This window comes from Monocercomonoides exilis (assembly GCF_001643675.1).
Source record: "Monocercomonoides exilis strain PA203 chromosome Unknown scaffold25-1336746, whole genome shotgun sequence".
In the NCBI taxonomy this organism is placed as follows: Eukaryota; Preaxostyla; order Oxymonadida; family Polymastigidae; genus Monocercomonoides; species Monocercomonoides exilis.
The window spans coordinates 1,225,166-1,249,840 of record NW_027150570.1 but is presented as its reverse complement, the minus strand read 5'-3'; the positions used below and the strand labels follow the sequence as shown (position 1 = coordinate 1,249,840).

Here is a 24,675-nt window from a genome sequence, read left to right as displayed (position 1 = left end):
CACAAAAAAACAAAAAACTATTTAAATTCAATAAAAATCATTTATAATTATGGAGACGTTCCGCAAATTGGAAATTGCTCTGCAATCTCCAAAGCTAAATCTTTCCATTGAGCAAAATGTTTTTTTCGTTGAGCGCAAAAAGATCCATGCCCAGCAAAAAAGGCTGAAAGAGTTGGCCAGCCAAGGCTTGATATATGATCCCCATCCCAAATTGGAGGATGAAAATATTCATCCTTCCACATTGCAGAACGTACTGTCACACATCCATCATTATCCCCTTCTTCAAAGCCAGCAACAATTGGATCGGTCAAACATGGTGTGCGAGTTCTTTGAAAAGTTGCATCTCCAAAACTTCGAAAATTGTCTGCTCTTGAAGAGCGCATTTGTGATTCTTCTTCAACATTTGGGCTCTTTCTTTCTTTTTCCCGTTCTTTGCCATTTTTAAAGTTATCAGCAACAGACAATTTTTGAGTATCGCTTTTGCGTAGTAAAGATTCAGTGATCCGAAGAGGTAGCATGACTGCGCTGTGTTCCCTTTTACATGCAATTGCACGAAATGCAACTCCACAATTTTTCTCGAAGTTCTCGAAGAGTGTATTATAATACTCGCACATTGAAGGCAAGAGATCAATGTACCCATCGACATTCAAAAACAGAAAGTGTGTGCCACGTATGGAAGCCTCAATCGGCAGAGGAGGAGTCGAAATCACTTCCTCCATAAATTCTGGTTCACAACCAGAAGGTGTAGGATATTGTGAACTTGAGAGAGGTGTTTTTGTTTCTGTAGGAAGCATCGGAGATAAATCATTATCATCATCTTTGTGTGCATAAGAGTTTTGACTTGAGCAAGAATGAGAGTGATGCTGCTTACACAGACTTTCTTGATATGCAGGATTTTTCATGTATAATGCTTCTCTTTTTTTCCTATATGAATATCCAAAAAAAGTGCTTTCTAAAAGCCATGCAGCGGCAGCACTGCCGTGATGAGGGGTTGATAATGTTGTAATTGATGCAATATGCTAAATGGATATTGAAAAAACATAAAATTATCTAATTAATATATGAGAACTAATACATGATGGAAATTCTCATTACGATAATCATATATCATATGGCGCGCATCTAAACCAGCCATTGAATGGCAAATCAAATGAACTTTTGAAGAATGATATTTTTCAAGGACAGCTTCAATATTTTTTTTCATTTGCTACATACATGCATATTTTTAAAAAACGAATTTCACATTATAAAAAAAAATATAAATACTTTTTTCCTTATTTCAATTGATTGGGCAAAACCAAGCGAGCAATGTTCAACTTGAAAACCAAGAGAACGAAGAAAAGTTTTCACTCCGGAGAAATAATGAAAGCAATCGAACAAAGAGCATCTTTCTGTTTGAAAAAGATACTTTAGAATAATGTCAAAACGTGCAATCCCATGGCAAAGAATAAATGGATAAGTTTCTAAAAATAAATATTAAAATAAAATTAGAATTATGTAATACAAGGAGGTGCACTTAAATTTTGATTTGACATGAAGCGTATTCAATGAAAAAACCAAAATCTTCTTGAAAAATGAAAAAAATATTATAAGGGGTTTCAAAAAAAAAAAATTAAAAATAAAATTAAATAAAGATTGAAACAAGAGGAAAACAGATTTTTGAAAGAAAATATCTTTAACAGGAGGATTTGAAAAGCATTCATTCATCTGTTAAAAAAAGCAATTACAAGATGACTAAAACTATCACATTTTTAACAACAAAGCGAATTAATTTTTTCAAAAGAAAACAACGAAAGAAACAACAAAACAAGAATGAATGAATATTTAATCTCAAGCCAAATTAATAAATTACCATGGGATACGATCAATTTTTAATGATGAATGCAGAGCTATCTTTTGATTTAAGATTTCGACGTCAGATTCCACACGCACCCCCATTAATCATGGAGCCAATAGAGAATCCAATGCCTTACCAAAGTGTGCATTTTATTCAAAGAACAATTATTTATTGTAATGATTTGTTTTTCAGAACCTATCATGGAAATACTTGATGAAATTCAAAAAACGGAAGGAGAAAATCAGATTCAGGCTATACAAAAGCTTCACAAATTTATTCAAACCCTTTCACAGGAGGAAGTTAAAGTTGCAGTTACACCTCATTTCATAAAGACTCTTGTTTCGACTTTACCACAAGAACCTTTTCCTTGCATAGACTTTATTTCACTCCAAGTATTGGAAAAAATTTTACAAAGAACATCACTATCTACAGTTGAATTTGGTTTTAATGAAATTCGAACTTCAATTAGAAGAAGTAAAGCTAATCTTGTTTTTGAACATTTAATAACAGACCAAAAATGTCCTTTACCAACTAGAAAACGTTGCGCAAAAATAATATGTCATATGAATAAATTTAGAGAAATTTCATTGCCTCTATCACATTCAATTGCATCTTTGTTTCTTGAATGCCTATCAGAGTACCCAGAAACTGATCAAAATACCACTGAATGTATTGATATCTTATGCGCTCTTGGAGTAATTTGCGAAGGATCAGGTATTTTTTATATTTTCTGTTTCTTAGAAGACATAACAATATTGTTAGATTGTCGTGATATTTTCAAGGATCATAAAATAGCTGAAGCAGTGATTGAATTAATGCAAAGGGTCATTGAAACGAAAGCAGACTTGAACCCATCGAATAAAATTGCAGTTTTATGCGGATGCATCCGATGCTTATTCGAATTGGTTTATCAGCCACATTCTCCACTTCCCAATGCGATAGTAGGAAAGTCCATGATGGAACTTCTTGTGAAAGCTCTGAGGATAGTCGATGACTCAGAAGAAGAAAGCGAACTGTCGCCTGCAGTAAAAAAAGAAAATACCTCAAAAGAAGAAAGGAGTAATCAAGTTTGCAATAGATCTGACTCACATTTGCCATCTTCTTCAATCTTGACTTCATCGTCTGATGTTGATAAAGAGCAAATCAAAAACAATAAGGCAACGCACTCAGTTCCAGATGGAACAAGCTCGTTCTTGCCTGCCTCTCAACTTTTCCAGAAATTATATCAACCAAAACGGTCTCATCTTTGCGAATGGATCTTGCGGTTTATTCGGCGACTGCTGTATTGGTCTCAGGAATCATGCATTTCATTCGCACAGACACCAGAAATACTCCATTTTGTGTACTATGCAGCATGTGTTCACAGTTCTGATTGTTCTGATTCTGATGCAAACTCCAGCAAAAAGTGTTCTGATTGTGAAGAAATTACTCAATCAATCTCAACAATCCCTTCTGCTTCTTCTGCTTCAGCATCAGCATCTGTTTCTTCTTCTTCTTCTTCTTCTTCTTCATCTTTCGATAATTCTTCATCCTCGACTTGCACTTCTTTCTCATTGGCAAACCTTCCTTTCCCTCCACTCGCATTTCACCCATCGTCAATCAGATTCCACGCTGTCCGCTGCCTTCAGACCATCCTCTTCATTCACACACCTCGCAACCCCAACCCCCACATCTCAGAGGAGCTTGCATTCCTGATGATGGAACACCCAGCGTTCCTTCCTTTTCTGCGTGCTGCTACGGACGGAAGAGAAGGCATTGCGAGGATTCTTGTTGGGCTGCTGCAGGTTGTCCACTCATTCTTTGACATCGTTCTCATCAGAACTCATCTCAAGCGCCCTGTGAGAAGAGCACAAGAACAATCATGCTGCGAAAAAGAATGCGAGGGGAGTTGGCTTTGCTGCGAAGACGACGGCGAAGAGCGACATGCAGAAGCAAACAAGAAGAAGGAAGAGGAGAAAGCGAAAGAGAAAGAAGAGAAAGAAGAGAGCAAAGAAAGAGAGAACGAAACATCAGATTGCGAATGTGCTTGTGAGTTTGATTTTGATTCAACAAAACAGGAATCAGAAACCAAACACTCACAAAAGAACGAAGCAGAGTTGTCATCAATGCGTCCTGTTGCCCTTCTGGCTGTGTCAGATATTCGAGCACGATCACTTTTGCAGCACATGTGTGCTGTGTGCGAAGAGGTTGATTTTGAATCAGTGCTCACTTCTTTGCTGACTCATCCAACAAGAGAGATTCCAGTTGCAGCAGCAGAATGTCTGAACCAACTGCACTTGTGGAAAGGGGTTAAATCTGAAACAGAAGCACCATCTGGAGCTGAAATGGTGAATGTGACGCTCAACTGGAAGGTGTCTGAGGAGAACTGTGCGAATAGTGAGGAGAAGGCTCAATGATTTGTGTTACAATAATTATTTACTTTTTGAAAAATAAATATCGTCTTTGTTGTATTTGAAGTTATTGCAATGATTTTTAGTTAATTTTGTTTTTGGCTAATTACGGTTTGTAATTTTTATAATCGTTTGCATTCGCATATTGTTTGAGAAATTGAATGAATATTGAGTCATTTTTTGTTTTGACTTGCTTTCGGTAATTTTTCGTTTTTGATATTTCTATTATTATTTTCAATTTATAAAGAAAAGTATCATTTGAACAATTATGAGAAATACTATTTTTCTAATGTCAACATAAAATAACTTGTTTTTATTATTGTGACATAAAAACGAAAGTGGATAATTCACATATAAATGAAAAAATGATTGTTTATTAATTTGTGAGGAGCAATGACATTCTCATGATCGTCTCATTCACCACATAAATTACGTTGAAATTCAATGAAAAAATGACTTTTTTTTGTCAATTATTGCTTTGAACTCATTCAAGATTTCTTAAAAAAATAACAAACAAGGAGATTGATAAATTTTACTATTAGTTTACGCGTAAAACACGAAAAATACAGAAAAAACAACATTAAAATGACAACAAAATTGAAATAGTTTTATTCATAGTGAGCGAACATTATGAATAGCAAATAAATACTATGAAAAAATATGCTAAGACAAAACTAAACTACTGCAAAGAACATGCCCTCAGCAAAACAAAAACAACACAATTATATCCGAATAAAGATGCTCAACCGGCCGAAGACCGATGAGGGGTGATGAAGTAGTGTGTTAACGAAGGATGGGAGACAGCTTCTCTGTTGTTTCTGATGATGTTCCACGTGATGATGACAAGATGAGGAAACGAGCGCTCCATGTACACAATGAATGACTCAGTCGAGCTGCCAATGACTGACTGCAGTTGCTGTGTGGAGTTCGCAAAGTGGGATGCCTTGTTCCTGATGGCTCTGAGAAGGTCTCTGAGTGAGTCTCCCTTGTAAGGGCGCTTCGAGGTGAGGTCGTCGAGCAGACTGGGGTGGATGAGCTGCGTCCAGTCTGCGCCACACACAAGCTGCGAGCACTGGCTGAATGACACACTGAGCGGATCGCTTCCTGGCCGCTCTTCAAGCAAGTTGCTGACATCCACCAGGAATTGGAGACGTTTTGTGGGAGTCCAAAAGAAAGGATGGAGAACGACTTCGTTGATGGAGGGGCGATGGAGAGGCGACGGGGCAACCATTCGGAAGATGAGCAGACGCGCCTCGACATTCTGAAGCGATGGTAGGAAAAGAGGATTGTTGCAGAGGATGTTCATCTCTCTTTCGTCTGTGTGGCCAAATGGATGACTTGAGATGGCCTTCAGAGCCTGAGGAAAATATGAAGAGCCACCAGACATTGAAGTAGCACTTGAATATGAAGAGAACTTGAATGTGGAAGAAGAGGCTGATGACGCAGAAGAAGAAGACGAAGTCAGACTGGACAACGCAGAAGAAAATGACTGATTTTTCTGTTTTTGTGCATCTGCCCTGTCTCCGCCCATCAGCACATAAAAGATGAGACATCCAAGCGAAAACACATCGCTTGCTTTGGCTTCCAAAATGTGCTGATTCTTCGACTGTCGAGAAGAAGAGCTGAAAATGGAGGGAAGCAGAAGAGAGGCTGGGAGGAGAACAGGAGTGGGAACAGTGGAAGGAGGCTGAGGCGGATTGAATGAAGTCAGCAGTCGTGTTTGGAAGGCAGATGAGTTGGACTTCTTTGGCAGGCGAGGGATGGTCATCTTTCGCTTCAGCACCACTTCAGGTGCCTGCCATCCATATGACCCAACTCCTCCCTCAACACTCAGCAGCCTGTAAGATCCCATCTCTCTGTGCGCCTCCTCCTCCATCTTGTGCTTCCTCATCTCTTCTTTCTTCTGCAGTTTTCGTATCCTTTCCTGTTCCATCCCGTTCAGAATGTGTCTTCTCTCGTCGACATCTCCTTCCACAATGACTGATGCAATGTCCCACCACCATCTGTCTTCCCCTGAAATCCATTCCTCTTCTGTCTCCCATTCATTCGGCTGCCTCACTCGCTTTCCATTCTCATCCACCTCCAAAACAAAGCCGATGGACTCTTCATTCAGCTCGTCATCCTCGTTTTCATCTCCCCCATCATCATCTGAGTCTGCCTCTGAGCTGCTGCTTTCTCCTTCTTCGTTGTCATCTTCGTCATTGTTCCTCTTTGAGCAGCTGTTCATCCGAAGTGCCTGTGGAGGGAATGTGGTTGAGATGCTCGAGAGGAACGAGGCATCCACATTCTGCATCTGAATAGACAGTCCCATGTCTGATATCTTTGCATGCCCTTCTCCATCAATCAGAATGTTGCGTGGCTTGATGTCCCTGTGAATAATGTGTAGACGATGCAGATGCTGCACGCCCAGTGCAATCTCATGCAACAAAGAGCGGAGTGGAGGTGGAGTGTAGAATGCATTCGGATGGAAGCGAGGAGCAGAATTGAGAAGGAGCTTAGAGGAGAAAGAGGAAGAACAGGGAGACATCGATGAAGTGATATTGGAAGAAGAAGAAGAAGAAGAAGATGATGATGATGATGAAGATGAAGGAAGCTGGTCTGATGTTTTTGAGGAGTATTGAACAGTTGTTTGAGAAGTGAGTAAGAATGAAGGAGAAAGTGGAGGAGAAGAAGGATTTGGAGAAGATGGCGTTGACGATGACTGAGAAGAGACGGTGTAGTGAAACTGGTCATTGGACGGATTGCGCTTCTGATATGAGCTGGGAGATATGGAGTCGTCATTCTGCTGCTTCTCTTTCACTCTTCCTCTTTTTGTCTTGGGCACATTTGGCATTCCCCGATGTCTCGACAGATCTCGTGTGATGCTCCTCTCTGGAGTGATGTTGTACTCTTCCCCATCGACTGCCCCGCGCTTTCGGACTGAATCTGTTCGACTCCCTTCTTCTGCCATGTTGTCTTCAGATGCAATTCTGCTGCTCCAATTCTTTTTGTTTTTGTCCTCTTCCTTCATCCGACTGCTGTTATTGCTGTTGCTGTTGTTGCTATTGCTGATATTCACCAATGGATGCCACCACTCAACATCTTCATTCCCATTCCACTCGAAGCATCTCTTCACCCACTGCGCAAGTGTCTCTCTGCACAGCTCAAGGGCAATGTAGATAAACTGCGACGTCTCAAACATCGCATAATATCTGACAATATGTTCGTTCTTCTCTGATTTGATGAGCAATGAGACTTCTCTGTTGATCGACTGCTCCACTGTTTGTGACGGTGAGGGTGAAGAAGTCCCAACTTTCCCTCTCTCTTTCTCTCTCGATCGATGCATCCTCCTCTCTTCCAGCGCATTCTCCTCTTCTTTCCTGTTCTGTGCCTCCACAATGTCCATCGTTGCCCTCTGAATCCTCTTCACAGCCACTTCTCTCCCGTCCAGCATGCCTCTGAACACAAAAGTGCCCATCGATCCCATTCCGATGCATTGCGTCTCCATCACCAAGATTTGTCCAACACGAATGTAACCAGAGGGAAGGACAATAGGAGAGGTAGCCAATGATAGTGAAGAGAGAGAGGCAGCATCTGGCTGCTGTGATGAAGATGTGTTGGATGAGAGAGGAGTGGCTGATGATGTGGAGAGTGCAGGTGATGGCTCAGATGAAGTCAGAGAACTGAGAGAGGGAGATATTTCTGAAGAGGAAGAGGATGTTGTGGGAGTTAAAGTTGAAGGGACATTTTGTGTTTGCGAAAGAAGTGTAGACGGATCAATGGCAACAGAAGAAGAAGAAGAAGAGGCAGAAATCAGCAAGGATTGCTTGGTGTTTATGTGATGTGAATCAGAAGTGAGAGAAAAGAGAGGAATGGTGGATGAAGGAGATGAGCCTGAATATGAAGGGAAAAGAGGACTTGCGCCAAAAGACGAAGAGAAAGGATAGAAGGCAGAATATTGATCTAAGAGTGAATGGTCAGATGAGATCAAATCTGAAGAAGAAGAAGAAGAAGATGATGATGATGGAGAAGAATGACTGGCAGGAAGAGATGCAGAGGTGGAACCAGACTGCTCAGAAGGCAGAGGAGAAGGTGTCTGTGTTGGTGTCTGTGAAGGAGTGGGAGTTGTGTTGAATGAGGAATCATCAGAAGATGACTCAACAGGCGTCGTTAAAGGAGAACTGCTGCTGTTGAGACTCGATTGAGTGCCTGTTGGTGTGACTGATGGATGGACAATCTGAGAGGAAGGAGATGTTCCAGAGGCTGTCTCTTCTGATTGAGTGGTGTTGATTCCCTTTTGAGTGGCCTGCCTCAGCAGAAGAGAGAACTGTTCGTTCTGCTCCTTCAACTTTCTGAACAATGCTGATATTTTGAATGTGAAGAAGGCCACAAACACCACAATGACAAGTATCAGAATGACTGACACGTGGTTGAAGCGACTGTCTGGAGGATAAGGTGAAGGCGTTGCTTCAGTCAGATTGGGAAGAGAAGACGAGTTTGGCGTTTTGTCGTATTTCCCACTCAGCAGGCTGTCTAAAAAGGCATTCCCTCCGTCTCTTTTGTCCTTGTTGTTCTCGTCCTGTTGTTGTGTGCGGTTCCTCTGCAGACTCAAAAGGAACTCCCAATCGATCGGCAGAGGAGGATCAGAAGAGGCATCGCCATAATCAGAAGAAGAAGAAGAAGAGGAAGAAGAAGAAGGTCTTTGACCGGTCTGATTAGCAGATGTGTTTGGGGGAGAAGGAGGAGAAGAGTAGAGATGGATGAGTTTGATGAGGATGTCAGAGGGGATGTCGTTGGGGTTGTTCAGAATGTACTGCACAAAGGCGCTGAAGTTGTTAGTGTTGACGATCGAGTGCTGGAAGTAGAGTGCCGTCAGTGCTTGTATCAGATAGGAGACAGAGTTTGTGGAGTCATTGGGCTCCTGCTGGGCGATCTGGCCATACAAATCAGGCTGCTCAGCCAGAAGATGCAGAGAATACTGCTGAGGCATGGCACACGCCTCGAAGGCAGCAACGTCGTAGACAGGGACAGCATACACACGCACCAGGAAGGAGAACACACTCTGCCCTTCTTCTGCAAGCAGCTGCGGGGGAAGACGGCTGTTGTCATTGCCATCATCATCCTCGCTGGTGCCGTCGCTGTCACTTCGTGTAGAAGGAGCAGGGAGTCCATCTGTGTCTGTCTCGAGAGTGTCATTGGAGCTGATCTTGGAGTAATAAGCAATGGCTGCAGAAGGGACGACTGTGTTGTTGCGCTGAGGGGCGCGGAGAGAGAGGACATACGACACGAATTGAAGGGGAATATTCCCGCTGATGGAGATGTGGGTGCCTGAAGAGGAAGAAAAGGGGTTTGTTCTCTCGCCTGCTGGAAACAGCTTCATCGCCTCGCAGACATGAATGGCATGACACATACGGGCATCTTCCACATCGAAGCGGGGTAGCTGCTCAACGACAGATGCACCACGGGAAGAAGAAGAAGGAGAGGAGGATGAGGATGAAGATGAGGAGGAAAAAGAATCTGAAGTGGAAGAGTCTGGTGAAAAGGATTTGTGTGATTTGTGACGTGGAATGTTTCTTCTTTCTGATTTCTCTTCTTTCTCTCGCATCACATCGTTCGCTGTCTGCTGATATGAAATGGCTGATTCTTCTTCTGCCGAAGATGCAAATGATTCAACTGGAGAGGCCATCTTTTCAGCAGATGCAGCAGCAGCAGCAGAAGAGGAGGAAGAAGAAGAGGAAGAATCAACTGCTTCATCTTCAATTTCTTCCACAAAATCATCGACTGCTGCCAGCCATGAACCTCGATGACAGACAGACCAGACATTCGCTAAGCATTCAAGAATGCATTATGGAAAAGAAAAAATAAATTAAATCAGAATACGAAATAGATAACAAAGATAACCATTGAAAAAATCAAATAAATAAACAAAATAATTTATGGAGCACAAAAAACAAAATGCATTATAAGATCATTTGAATAGCATACAGTTATCAATCACCTCAGGAATGTTTATGAAAAATAGCGATCTTTTGGAGAAAGTTACATAAATGTAATCAGGAAGAAGCGTATGCATGTATGTTCCTTTTCTCTCATGCGCAGGCTGGTCAGTTGTGCTGTTGAACCCACCTTTCTCATTCATTCGAACTGTTCCAGTCTTTCTGGGCTTCACTCTCTCGTTGATGGCCCTCTCAACATGTTCTATCCGCCTATCTCTGAATGTAAGGGTGTCACAAGGAACAGCGCTCGAAGGCAGAACTTTTCTCCACAACGGAACAAGCTGGTTTTCCCCGTTTACTCCTTCATTTTCACGGACATATGCTTCAACAGCTCCATCTCCACTTATGACAATATATGGAGGAATTTTTGATTGCTCTCTCATTGACGCAAAAGAACCACCTCCAAAAGTGTTGCCTTCACGTTGTGAATAATCTTCCATTTTTAGCCTTGAGAATGAAGGACCAGAGTATTCCCCAACAGATACAGACCACCTAAAAAATTCAATTTGTTTTGTATGAAAATTTATTTTTTCAAAAAGTAACAAACAAGATTTTCCCGCTTTTAACTTCCTTTGCTTCAACGGTGTGAGTTGTTCTCGAAACAATAACTCCACGCTTTACAGTTTGCCTTTGAAGAAGAACATTTATATTTCCATCATCATCATCTCCTTTTCCATTTGAAGAACCCAACGGACGTCCAGTTTGCGGATGAAGGACATACGAATCCGTTTTTGTTGTTGTGGAATATTGCACTCCATTGACAAACATATGTCCAGAACTTAAAAAATCAACAACATTAAGAGGGAATTTCTATTTATCATAAAACGTGAAAATTTAAAATCATCGTAATATCATATATGAATTATTAAAAACAATTAAATACAATATAAAAACACAAAATAAGATAATTAAACAAAGACAATGAATAAAATAAAAATATACGCTATCAATTAAAATCAAAGAAATAAAACCTCTATTCTACCATCATCCTTTAAATGATATAAGTATCCATCTAGTGATGGGTATATTGCTAACGGACCCGATGAATTAAGCAATGGACCCCCTGTTTTGAAGGACCAAAGTTTTTTACCTGTATATTCATCGAGAGCAAATATTGTCCCATCCATTGTACCAAATATAATTGGACATTTTGTAATGCACCGCGAAAATGACAGTAGGATAAGTATTATCCAACCGTACATTTCAAAATTAAGTAAAAAATATCACTAATATTTAAAAGATTAAATATGGTTGTCCGAGAAATTGAAAAAGATAAATGATAGCAGATTTCATCATAAGTTTTGAAAGAAAAACAAAAACTTGATTTGTTTCATTTGTCGATTTTATCATAATAAACATAAATGAAATGGTATCAAGATCAGTCTTATCTTCATTGGTCGTTTTTGCACACATTGCAAACAACCAAGGTTAATATAATATTTTAAATGGCAATGCATATGGATGATGAAGATCAAGCCCTTCTTCTAGCTATCGAAATGTCCCGTCAATTGGCCGAAAAAGAAGAGGCCGATCGACAGACTCAACAACAGAGCCAAGCAGCAGCTCAAGCTCCAAAAGAAAATGAGGTCAAGCCTCAAGTTGAAAAAGAAGGTTTATTGATTCATTCTTTAAGTGTTTCTATTTGTGTTTTTTATTTCACCCAACTTGACAATTTTTAGACAAATCAAATGAAGAGGAAATTAAAGAAGAAAAAACTAAAGGCGTTGTTATAAATGACATTTATGAGTACTTCAAAAAAGGGCTTAAAGTTATTTTATTTTATTTTTTATCAACAATTAAGTATTTGTCATTTTTCACAATTTCTATCATTTTTTTATTTTGTAGCTTTTCTTTGAAAAACTAACCACTCACATAACGATAGCAGAAATTCCATTAAACAATGCGTTACAGTACTTATCCGAAGTATCAAAACTTCTTCCATATTTAAGTTTATTTTCCAAACGTTCCGAGACGGATGCATACCAATTAAATATTTACATCACAAAGATTTTATGTATTCTATTGCGTTCAATTATTTTATCGTCTTCAAACGTTTCATTGACCAAGCAACAAGAGAATTCAATAATTTCGTTATGCGATTATTGCTATTCAATTCTGAATGGCAAAGAGAAAACACATCCGACCGCTCTACTAAAAGGAGTCGAGGACATTCATTACATGCCGAACGCAGTTCAATTGGCAAATTTAATCGTGCTACTTCTAACTCTTCTTTTAACGCCTCCTTTGAAATTAGAAAAAGATGAATGTGAAAATCTTACAAAAGAAAACATCAGTGAAGAATTTGCTGAAAGAAATTACGAAATTCAATCTCTGAAGAACTGTGTTGATGTGCTATGTCCTCGCATGTCCTTTGATATTCTATCCGATCCATCAGCTTTGAAAAGCTTGTCTGAGGGAATATCAACACCTCCTTCTCTTCTTATTGATTGCTTGAATGAAGTCATTGATACCGAAAATAATACCTCAGATGAAAAGAGTGACTCGAAAGAAGAGGAAAGCAAACAATCATCAACATCACAAGAGAATGAAAACAGCGCAAAAGAAGAAAAAGAGACGAAAACGACACCTTTTGAACAAATACTTTCTGATCTATCAGAATTTGACTTTGAACAAAGCACAGCAAAAGAACAGAATTCAGCAGCATCGCCTCCTTCAGATGATCCCATTGCAAAGCAGATATCTCACGTTGCTTTACAATTTTTTACTGAGACTTCTGAAGAAACAATTCTTTCATCGCAAAGCTCGTCACAGAAAATGAGCTTTTCATCTGACTGTTTTCTGTTTAAACTCCTTGATGAAGTGACGAAGTGCATTGACTGTACCCGTTCCTTCCTCTCCTCGTCAGCAAGCGAGTTGGGTCTTCAGAACAAAGAATCTGCAGCAACATCACAGACATCATCATCATCATCATCATCATCTTCTTCTTCTTCTTCTTCATCGTCATCAACCAGCAATGACATAACCACAACCAAATCTCCAGAGTCCAAAGCAGACACAACCTCAGATGCTTCCACTGTTAAAACAGAAGAACAAACAGAAAAGATTGAAAAGCCATCAGAACCAACACAAACAGCCAAGTCATCAACTGGTGCAGAGTCTGTCCCAGTGAATGAATCAGATGCTCCTTTTCATTTGCCTGTGGATCCTGATCATTCAGCAGAAGATTTTCAACTGTCAGAGGAATATTTGGATTTGGGGGATCAGAGCAACGAATACTTTGGAGAAGGCGGAGAAGATGAAGACGCTGATTTAGCGCTTGCAATCCGATTGAGCCAGCAGATGCAGGAAGAAGAAGTGAGAAAGAAGCGAGAAGAAGAGGAAAGAGAAAAGGAAGCAATTGAGAAAAGCAGAAAGGAGGAGGAAGAGAGGAAGAAAGCAGAAGCTGAAAAGAAAGAGAAGGAAAAGAAAGGAAAAGAAGAGGAAAAGGAAAAGAAAGAAGAAAAAGAAAAGAAACCCGAAAAAAGCGAAAACGATGGGAAAGCGGGAAACGTTATTATGTCTAATTATTTATCCCTTTCACTCAGCAGAAACGTCATCTCGATTGCATCCTCACTTTGCTCATCTTCTTCACATGTTTTGGAAAGCGTCACAGAAGACTTTTTCAACGAACTTTATGCAAAACTGACGAAGATGATGGTTTCTCTTTCAACATATGCACAAGAATATTTGACTGCTCCTACTTCAATTTGTGCGCTTTCGCCTTCATCTTCTTCTGCTTCCTCCTCCTCCTCCTCCTATTCTTCTTCTTCCAGTCAAAATGGAACCTCTTCAGCTTCTAACTCAGCCTCAAATCTTTTCGAAACCACATCAACCAACTCACTCTATTTGGTGGCTGAGGCCAAAAAGGCATTTGCTGGGCATCTGGGTGCACTGATGGTTGTGCTCTTCTCATCCATCACCACTCTCAACACTGCCAGATCAAAACAGCCATTGGCCAGCTCATTCAAAACAGATGATGTGCTCAGAGAACATTTTGAGTCTGTTTTGGCAGCATTGTCGTTCCGTTGTAGCATTCCTTCTTCTCCTCTTTCATCCCCACTTTATTCGGCGTATTTATTGTGCCTTTTGGGGATTGTCTCAAATGCTTCAAATGCTTCGTCTTCAAAGGATTCTCAACAACATAGCAATAATTCAGCTCAATTATGTTCATTTTCTGCCCTCTGTTCTGAATGGAGTGCGTCTCATGTCGAACCTCTCTTGTTTGAGTTGCTGAATTCATTGCTTGTACTTCTGAAGAAAGACAATGCTTTGAATGACCAACAGTCTGATGATGATGTTTCAAAGTCAAGTTCGTCTTCGTCTTCTTCTGTACAATGTTTATCTGAGAAAACGATGCTTTTAACGCCATTTCCTCCAACATCTATCACTCTGCTGACTGAATTAGATCCCCACACCCCTGTTTCTACTTTGAGTCTTCTGCTTTCTTCCTCCAACACTCAAAAACAATCATCTTCATCGGGAGCTAAGCAGACTAATGATGACTTGTCAGCAAAGCTGAAAGAGGTAAAAGAAGAATATGCTGCAAAAGTGACAAGTTTGGTGCTTGAGGAAGATGGAAAAATGACTTCATCATCTTCTTCACTGCAGGATTCACTCGATGCTGTGAAAAGAGGCACCTATTTAAAAGCAATTGAGACCCTGTCAGACATCGCCACACCAATTTTAGTGACTCAGGAAACAAATGGGCTGAGACAGCATTTGAGAACAGACAAGAACAATGAGGCAGAATCAAAGAAGAAACAGAAGAAAGAAGCAAAGGAAGAGAAAAGCACAGATGATTCGAGCAAAGAAAACAAACAACAAAATGATGAGGAAAAAGATAAAGAGGAAAGCAAAAAACAAGCTGATCAATTTCATTGTATAAAATCAGAAGTACCTTCGCTTTCACTAACTTGGATTATCTGCAAAGTGATAAGTGAAGGATTACTGAAACTCAGATATAGACGTGATGCTCAACAAAACACTGTTGAATGCTCTGGAGTTGAATCAGCGTGTGAAATAGATAGAAGCGCAAGGAGTGAGACGAATGCCAGCAAAATTCTTAAAGCGGCTGAGTGGATTTGGATGTCTGGAGTGCAATGCTCTTCATCCATGGAGAAAAATGCAGCACACATTCTATCCGAAGAATTAGCCAATATTTCCTCATATTCATCAAATTTGTGCAAATCTGTTTCTTCAACAAAAGGAATAAATATGACAAAGCAAGACAACTCAAAAGAATCTGCTTCTGATAATATGAGCTCTTTATGCAGTTCTTCTCATTCTGCACATTTTGAGATTGAAGCACCTGGTGAAAGCATTGCTCACAATTGGTGTGATGCTTACACATCAACATTGTGCAAATTGTATGAAGTTTCAGCATTTCTTTCAGCAGAAGCTTCCTCTTCTCAAAATGGATCAATTGACGAACAAGAACTGGACACTGCAAAACACGAAGACAAACAGCACCCCAAAAACAAAACACAAAACAAACACAAAAAAGCCGAAGACTTTTTGCAACAAAATTTGGATTCAAAACATGATGCTAGATGCACTTTGTCGTCTTTGCTGCAAATTGTTCTATCGCGTTTGACCACATTTGTTGCAGCATTTCCAGAATCTGTTTTAGAAAAAGTTCTTTTGGATATATTAAATATGAATCAATTCAAACAATCAGAGGCCTCTTCTTCTGTCAACAGCGAAGCTTCTGCAACATCATCTTCCAATTGCACAGTTACCAAAAAGTATTCTTCTTTGAAAGACCTTCTTTCGGATAGCTCTCTGATGCAACACAAATTCCTTCCTCTGATAACAGATATCATCATAAAGACAGTGTTAATACACACTCAATCTGTTGCCCTGATTCAGTTTGCAAACAGAGGAAACGAACAAATTACATCTTCAACTGCACTTTCTGAAACAACAAATGACTTTGATTTTGCTTCGCTGCAAACACAAATTGTTTGGAACCAACTTATTTTCTCTAAACATTCAGATGATGCCTTGGAATTTCCCAAGCAGAGAGGAACAGAATTATTCACCCACACAACTCATTTATCACAGGCATTTCTGTGCTTTGCTGCACTTAAACAGAAACCAGTCAATCTGTTAATTATTAATAAGTTAGTTGATGTTTTCTGCAGCACGCATAAGAAGTTAGTTGAGGCAACATCACAAAGCAACATTCAGTCAACGAAAGAGGGTGAACAATCCAAAGCAGACGAAGCTGAACAAAAGAAAATTGCCCTGTTATCAAAATCATCACAGTTGATGCTGATTTTGGCTCATTGCTTGTCTGCTGTTTTCTCAGATCAGAAAGAATTGCAAATAAATTCAGAAGAATCTGTGTGCGCTTCAATTGGAAAAAGTTTGCTTTCTTTGCTGCCAGCTGAATTTGCATCATCTGTTCTGCAATCTCCTTCCTTCTTAACTTCAAAGTATCCATCAGAGTTTGCTTTCCTTACCACATTTCCTCATTTTGTCAAAAAATTACAGAAAAAACACTTGCTACGAAATGTTTATGCGTCTAAGAATAAAACATCTCACATGATGCTTTCAATGCCTGCAACATCTTCATTTAGAGAAGCAACTGATACTTCATTCTTATCAACTTTGAATGATTCCCTTGCTCCTCTTCTGTCCATCCCACGCGATCTGTTCTTTGCTCCAGCTATTGATTGCTCACTTAGTAGTAATAACTCTGATGCTCAGTCAATAGCAGTGATTATCCAACATTCCCAAATTGCTCTTCAATTTGTTGCTCTTCTCCAGTCCATCCAAAGCATTTTGGCAGACCATAAAAAAGAAGAAGAAAAGAAAGAAAAAGAGGCCAGATGGAGTGATGCGGAGTGGTGGAGGAAAAAGGTGGAGGCAGACGAATGGAAAGAAATGTTTTGCGCATTATTAGACATTCAGAATATTTTGAGTGAGACGCAACAGAATGAGTCAGCATCCAGCACTCTTTCAGCACCTCCGTCATCAGTCAAATGGGAACAGGTGTTGTGCGGTTTCTGCTGTGCTCTGTTGGCAAAGCGAAGCTTCTTTCAGACAAAAGCAACAGATCCATTGTCTTCATCACTCTTCTTCTCAGCAATTGTGAAAAGTCAAATTCTGCACATTCTTCTTGGAACCATAAAGACTGTTATTTCATCAGAGAAACTTCCAATCATGCTGGAAGGAAAGAATGAGACACAAGAAGAGACGTATAGCCACTTGAATCAGTTCCAATCAGCTGTTGGTGCGTCTCTTGTGGCATCGCTTTCTTTGACTGAAAATGACACATCTGATGGCAAACAAGGCCTTATTGGGGTATTGAATGAGGTGCTATCTTTGCTTATTGATGAATACTATGAAAGACTCTCTGTAGACAAAGACAGAACAAATGCAGCTGTTAAACAGATCGAATCATTGAGCAAACTGTTCAATGGAGATGTGTTCACTGTTCCTCAATCATCTCCTCTCTTTTCATCTGTTCCATCACCACTTCTTTCCATGTCTCCATCGTATTCAGCTCCACTTTCTACCATCCTTTCTGTATATCGTCCATCGCCTTATCCATCACAAAGTCCTCATTCACAGATTTTGGGTGGATTACTTTCTTCTAGCACATCGGAAAGTTCATCAAAGACATCTGAGTTTACGTCTTTACAAAAACATATGGAGCACAACTTGAATGAGCCTCTCAATCTTCCACGCATAGTTGCCCCATCCTCCATATCAAACGCCAATAATTTGCCATCACTTAAAAGTTCCAAAGAACCAAAATATTTGTGTGTTTCATCTATTTCACAACCAGATGCTATCAGTTGGGTTGACAATGTCCAAACTGTCTCCTCTTTTAATTCGACTTATCTGTTGCCATTTGTCCCATTCCCTGCTCCATCTGCCAATCTTCAATCGATCAATCTTCATGTGGCAACAAAACATCGACGTGGAGAACTTTCAGTGGAAGATGCAATGAATATAGCGACAATTGCACATGGAATCCACACATCCACAATCACTACAGGATCAGATGTTGCCCAACTTCCTCCAATTTATCCGTTGATCAATCTCATAATATTCACTCTCAAAACAACTTCATCTGCCTTGTCACTTTTGCGTATGCTTTCAGAAAAGGTGTTTGCTGTCTGTTCTGCAGAAGATGAATCATCTCCATTTGCAGCAAGCAAGCCATTCGCAACAGACAGCAAGTATCCTCAGCTGAGTTCTGAACCAGATGCCTGCTTGACTGAACTCCTTGTTGCATGGACTAATAAAAAGTCTTCTTCGTCTTCTAAAAGCGAACAGAAAGAAGACAAAACAGAAGAAAAATCTGAATCAGCCTCTTCGTCTCTTCTCCTTCCACCAAACATGGAAGAGATCCAAACCCTTCGCAAACGAGAGGAAGCTAACAAAATCGATACAAATGATTTGTCTCTGATGCATTTTTCAGAACAAAAGCTTCCTTCATGCTTGATTAAGTCAGCGTCTGATCTGTTTCTCTCTGCTTTGCCATCGCTTTCTCAAGCACAAAAATCAGATCCAATTTACAGGCGATTATTCAACTACGATTCATTTTCTGCAACATGTTCTACGTTGCCATCATCTTCTTCTTCATCTTCCAAATTACGTTGCTGCTCATTTTTGAAGGCGCTGCACAGAGCTGTTGCAGAAAAAGTTTCTTCATCCTCTTCGGCATCTTCATCAATGGCACTGAATTCATTCGAACGGATTCTCGCAGCTTCACAAATTGACACATCAGCATCTGCTGAAAGCGCTAATTTTTCATCCACGAATTTATTCCCTCAGGTTCTTAAGTGCTACTTTGCTGAGTCTCATTCAAAGAAATGTAGTAGACGATCTGAAGAAGATGGATCAGAAGAGGATTCATCAGACGAAGATAGCGACGAATCAGAAAGCGAAGAACATTCAAAGAAACTATCACCAATTGAAAAGACAAATGCAACTTCTGCAAGCAAACGACCGAACTCATCTTCCTCTGCAACTTCGGCCGAACAGTCACCATCTGGTTCAAATAGCACAAAATATAAGTTTTCTGCTTCGAGGTCATCTTCTGAGATTGCTGATGATGTTATGAAATCTCTTCACACAGAATCAGACTACAATGCTACACTCTCAAAGCTGTTTGAGAATGTTTTAACTGAAATTCAACCGAGTGCATCAAAGGATGGTCAAACACAACTTTCTGTTGTTTCATCCATTTTAGCGAAGAATGTTCTTGGACAGATTAGAACAAAGCCATTTAGCACATATTTCACACCCGAGAACGGATATCCTGCATCACTTGCTTCACTAAGCAATACATTAAGTTCTAAGGCAACAGAAATCGCACATAAAGGAAGAGAAACGCCTGATAAAATATCAGATGAATTCTCAATCGGTGCATCTGCCGATTCAATGAACTTTGGAGATATTCCTACCAAGGATTCTGAATTAAAGATTCAACTTGAAGTAGCAGAATCCCAGGCAAAGAATTCGCTCAATGTGATTACTGGAGATCTGAACGAAGACGAAATAAACGAGCTCTTTCGAAACAGCTCATCGAATAGCCAAAATGAATTTTTCATAAGTGACCCAATAAAACAAGCAGGCAGAGGCAAACCTAAACAAGCGAAACAGAAGAATGCAGGAAGAGGAGGATCTTCAGCGATTGAGAATGAACAAGAAAAGATACTCAATGATCCGAAACAGCTTGAGGAGATGAGTAAACAGATGATGATTCCTGTTGATCTCCTGCGTTCAATGCTGAGCGAAGGGTTGGATGATGGAGGCGATGGAGGCGATGGAGGCGATGAAGGCGATGCTGAAGACGAATACGACGGAGGAAGCGAAAGAGAAGAAGAAATTGGCCTCGATAACTCAGTTGATGAACCCAGCTCCAATCTTCTCCATGCACCAGATTCAGTCTCTGAAAGCTCGTTCATTATGGACTCGCTTGACAACGAAGACGAGGACTTTGGAGGAGAGCTGAAAGAGTCAGGACGCGGAAGAGGTGCATATGGAGGCAGAGGCAGAGGAGGCTCATCGTTCAGAGGGAGCGGCCGAGGAGGTGGGGTTGGCAGAGGAAAATCCCCCAATCTTGGAAATTCAGTTGCAGTGGATTCACTTGGATTAGAGATTTACCTGAGTGAAGATGCATCGTCGAATGCTGAACTATCTTCTCAAGTCACGAAAATGATTGATGGAGTACCAATGAAAGAGATATCGTTGCAGGACTTTATCGAGCAGAAGTCTCAAAGCAAAGTTCTGCTATCTCCTTTGGCATCGACAATTGCAAATGATCTTGGATATGCCATCAGCCTTATCTGTGCTGAACAATCCGTCAGACTCCCCGATGCATCTCCTGAAATCTCTCATGATGCAAAGCAGCCTTCTTTGACAAGCAAGACTCCTTCTGAATCACCAAAAGAATCAAAGCCTGAATCCAAACAAGCTGATGAGAAGTCAAACAGCCCATCTAAAAGTGCCTTAGAGAGCACACAAGATTCCTCTTCGTCGTCGTCTTTGTTTTCAATATCACCACCTGCTTCTCCTACAATTCCATCATCTTCACCTGGCTCTCCTTCTTTTTCAGGAGCATCTGTGCTTCCTTGTATCTTTGTACTTCCATCTTCTTTGGTTCATTCTCTCCTCCATTCTCTTTCTCGCCTTTTGACACACACTCAGATAGGAGTTGTCTTGCAGCTGCAGACATTGAGTTGTCTGAGGATTATTTTAGGTGCCTCTCTTCTGTGTTCGTTTACCCTTGCACATCTTCTGAACACAATTCGCTTGCTTTTTGAAGGATGGCTTCAAATTACATCCAAATTAGACCAATCAATTACAAAACCTGAGGGAAAGTCATCTGACGAGCCAGACAGATATGCCAGGCAGCGCATGTTTGTAGTGTCTGTTCTTGTGGCACGAGGAATCCGCACTCTGCAAGAGATGTTCTTTGGAGAGCTAACACACTCTCTTATGGCTGCCCTGCTGACTATTCCTCCCTCGCCATCGTTGGATGACATCTTGTCTGTTGTGAGCTTACCCAAAGAGATACCTCAAAGTTACCATTCTGGAATGACCAGCGCACCTCCAATTATTCCATCACCATTCTTTACTCACACAGATCCTCGTCTTCCTCGAATTGTTCATTCAAATATTTCAACAGCATCTTCTGTTGCACAAATTTCACTCCTGTTTCCTCTTTTATCTTCTATTTCATCTGCATTTTGCTCGGATTCAGCTCAATCAGATGATACGTCTGCTTCTTGCTCTGCTTCTAGTCACTCATCCGAAGAAAAATCTTCATTCTTCCCTATGTCTCTTCTTATCAGATCGTATACAGCATCTGCTTCCTCAGGTGTTTTGTTTAACGATGAGGAACAGAATCATTTCTGCATCAACGTCAAATCAATTCTTCAATCCACAGGAACGCCAAACAACCTGTTCATGACTTCTCCATTGAGCACAGACGAAGATAGTGATAAACAGAAAGACCTTCAAGTGCTTTCGCCATATTCAGTGATTCCAGAACTCAGCTATTCGTTGTGCTCTCTGCTGATGCTGTTTGTGCAAGACATTCATATTCGAAAGTTTGTTGGTAAAGAATTGTGGAAAGCCACAGAAAATGGCAGAGCTGAAAAGATGGATGCATTCTGGAATGTTCTTTTGAGAACAATTGTTGATGAGAAGTTGGATGAAAATGAACAAACACAAGAACAGATCTGCGATGAATTCGAAGCAGCTGAAAGCAAAGATATAGAATGCTCAAATCAATTTGAAGTTGAATCTGCAGAACATCGTATTCATTTGTTTGGACTGGCAATGAAAAGACTTGTGTGTGCTTTCATAGATGCACTTATCTTCTCTGCTGAACCATTATCTCTGTCAGCTAATTGGAGCCTGAGAAAGCATAGCAAATTGCAAGCATCTTCAAATCTCGATTTCTCTCTTTATTCTCTGTGTGATTCATTGCTGTCGTCTCTTTTGAACATTTTCCCAGATCTTCTTGTCACGGTGGATCAGTCGTTTCCTTCTGTCTCAATTGACCCACTTCCTTTATCTTCTCTTCTTTCTCTGTCACGCCCTTCACTTCCTTCCTTATCGTCTTATCATCTCTTCTTATTTGCTCTTGCCCAAAAGCTTTCTATTGCACAGAATCGTGTGATTGATCTGTTTTCTATCATTGTTCAGTTCCTCTCAACATTTGCCGACATTTCTTCGATGGCTCCTCTTCCTGGCTGTCTGCAGCTGTGTGATATATCGAAGGAACTAACAGGAGAATCAAATGCTTCAATCAACGATTCTTCTGCGTATTCTTCTGAAGATCCGCTGTATTCTCCTTTGAAGCTGTCTCATGCAGCTCTTCATGAGCTAATCGGACCATTCACCGCTTTATACAACAAAATCACTGAAGATGCATCATCAGCTTCTGAAGCATCGTCCAGTTCATCAAACAAACAAGCATTTTTAAGCATTCGCAGATTACGTTCTTTGAGCGGAGTGACATTATGTCTTCAGCTGATTAATTCAGTGATGACTATAATTATGTCGATGAAGGAGTCACCAAATCACTTGGGTGATATTCAATTAGATGATGGCAGCACTGACAAAACAACACTGGAGAACATCTGCACTTCTATAAAGGATAACGAACAAAAAGTGGAAGAGTATAAAGAGATTGAGGTTGAGCCATTTGGAGATGGACATTTAAGAGAAGAAATTGAATCTCCAATTGCAGCTGGAAAAAGGGAAGCTGAAGGTAAAAAGACAAAAGCAAAGAAAACCAGTGAAAGTGTTGAAGAGTCTGTTAATCGATACACAAAGGGTATCATGAAAAGGCTGACCAATAATGGCGTAATGGCTCCATTCATCAACCAAAAGGAATCCAAAACAGACATCGTCGATCCTTTGCAATACGAATTGTTGCCGAAACTGGCATTGCTGGTGAACACAAATATGTCTCCATCATCCGAACTTATGAAAGCTATTGACGAGGATGAAGTTGAAAACACTGAAGATACTCGAAAAATTCAGATGCTTATTTCAAAAGTAAAAAAGGAAGCTGTTATGCGCTTTATGCTTATCCACAACACGTTAACGAATAAACAGACTAAATCAACACCTGAAGACGACCCGTTGTGCTTATCAAGAATTTATCCAAACATTATAACAAATACACCTGCTGATAAAAATCTTCTTGCATTTATAAACAGACCATCTTTTATATGCTACTCATGCCATGGCCATTCAGATGGAAAATCGAAAGATGAAACCGGGCACAGCATCCTCTGCTGGCGATGTGCACGCAAACACGAAGGACACGATATTGCACCTGCACAGATTTATCATCCTGGTAGGCAAGTTACCATAAATGATGAAGAACGCCAAAAGAAGGCTGACATATCTACGCCATGTGCAGATTGTGGTGAACCCTGCTTCATGTTTGGATTGCAAGCATCGTCCACTGCTGGCCTGCCTTCTTTGTCTCTAAGGGAAATATTTGGCGAAGATGAAGACTTTCTCTGGCTGCCAAATCTCTACATCACATCATCATCTGACTTTTCACAACTGGTCACAGATAAGTCATCACCTTTGGCGCCTTCTCAGCTCGTTCCTGTGCTGCAGCATGTGACTGTCTTCTTGTTCCGTATTCATCATTTAGCTTGTGCAGCTTCTGTTGCTCACTCTCTCTGCATGAATATTGAAACTATTTATGTCGATCCTCTGCCTAAGAGTATCAAAGAACAAACTGATGCTTCACATTCTTCGGCATCTTCGAATCCTGCATGCAATTCTGAGGACGAGATATCATCAGATCTCTCAGTTCCTGAATCGAATATCTCCACCTGCTTCTCCACGAGCACATTGTGTCCATCAATCATTCAATCAGTGCCACTTGACTGTGCGCGTTCGTCTGCCCTTGCTGCTTTTGATAAGCAAAAGTCAAAACATTTCTCTTCCAATTCTGCTCAAAAATCAATTGTAACTGCAGTCAATGCTCCTCAGGCAATTATTTCATCCAAGCGAAGCTCACAAATTGTGCTGAAAGAAGATGATAATCCTTCTGTTTTGGTTGTTCATGCGTCGCCGTTCAGCAATGATGAAGCAAGCTTTTTACATGCGCCGCGCCTTGACCATCTCAACATAGTCACATTCCCACCCCTCGTTCCCCTTGATAAGTTCAAGCCAATCTCATTTTCTTCAAAGCTTCCTCCAGGAGAGAAGCAAAAGCCGACATCAACCACAAGATATTATACCAGCTCAGAAAAGTCTGGCAGTAATCTCCTGAATGCTCTGTCAAAAGATTCAAAAATGGACGAAATGGAGCGAAGAGGACTTCGCATGCCTTTTGTCTTTATCTCGTCTGAGTATGCGCTGATGGCTGATAACGATGGCTTAAATGTGCTGAATATGAAGCAGCTATTTCCCGCAATGGCATTCCGCTACTGCTGCGATGCTGACATCCAAACAGCAGTTGATTCTATGGGCG

At 40.5% G+C, this 24,675-nt stretch overlaps 4 protein-coding genes across 4 annotated transcripts in view; 2 read left to right on the top strand and 2 right to left on the bottom strand.

The window, feature by feature from the left end:
• Positions 1–47: 47 nt before the first annotated feature.
• Positions 48–1,204, bottom strand: MONOS_1410 (uncharacterized protein; the record flags this gene model as incomplete). Its single annotated transcript, XM_067866874.1, has 2 exons — positions 48–1,019; positions 1,076–1,204. The coding sequence occupies 2 exons, from the start codon at positions 1,202–1,204 to the stop codon at positions 48–50; spliced, it is 1,101 nt and encodes a 366-aa protein (XP_067726732.1).
• Positions 1,205–1,853: 649 nt separating this feature from the next.
• Positions 1,854–4,497, top strand: MONOS_1409 (uncharacterized protein; the record flags this gene model as incomplete). Its single annotated transcript, XM_067866861.1, has 3 exons — positions 1,854–1,977; positions 2,030–2,551; positions 2,600–4,497. 3 exons carry the CDS (start codon positions 1,854–1,856, stop codon positions 4,231–4,233), a joined length of 2,280 nt encoding a protein of 759 aa, XP_067726731.1. The 3' UTR covers positions 4,234–4,497.
• Positions 4,498–4,969: 472 nt separating this feature from the next.
• Positions 4,970–11,329, bottom strand: MONOS_1408 (putative Inositol-requiring enzyme 1 (IRE1); the record flags this gene model as incomplete). Its single annotated transcript, XM_067866850.1, has 4 exons — positions 4,970–10,032; positions 10,192–10,694; positions 10,750–11,012; positions 11,174–11,329. 4 exons carry the CDS (start codon positions 11,327–11,329, stop codon positions 4,970–4,972), a joined length of 5,985 nt encoding a protein of 1,994 aa, XP_067726730.1.
• A 244-nt stretch (positions 11,330–11,573) lies between these two features.
• The window catches only part of MONOS_1407 (putative E3 ubiquitin-protein ligase UBR4), a 33,111-nt gene continuing 20,009 nt past the window's right edge, over positions 11,574–24,675 (top strand). Inside the window, exons 1-3 of the mRNA XM_067866839.1 lie at positions 11,574–11,813; positions 11,882–11,970; positions 12,048–24,675. The exon at positions 12,048–24,675 is cut by the window's right edge and continues 20,009 nt beyond it. Coding sequence (XP_067726729.1) covers positions 11,648–11,813; positions 11,882–11,970; positions 12,048–24,675 — 12,883 coding nt within the window. The 5' untranslated portion in view covers positions 11,574–11,647. The remainder of the gene's footprint in view (positions 11,814–11,881; positions 11,971–12,047) is intronic.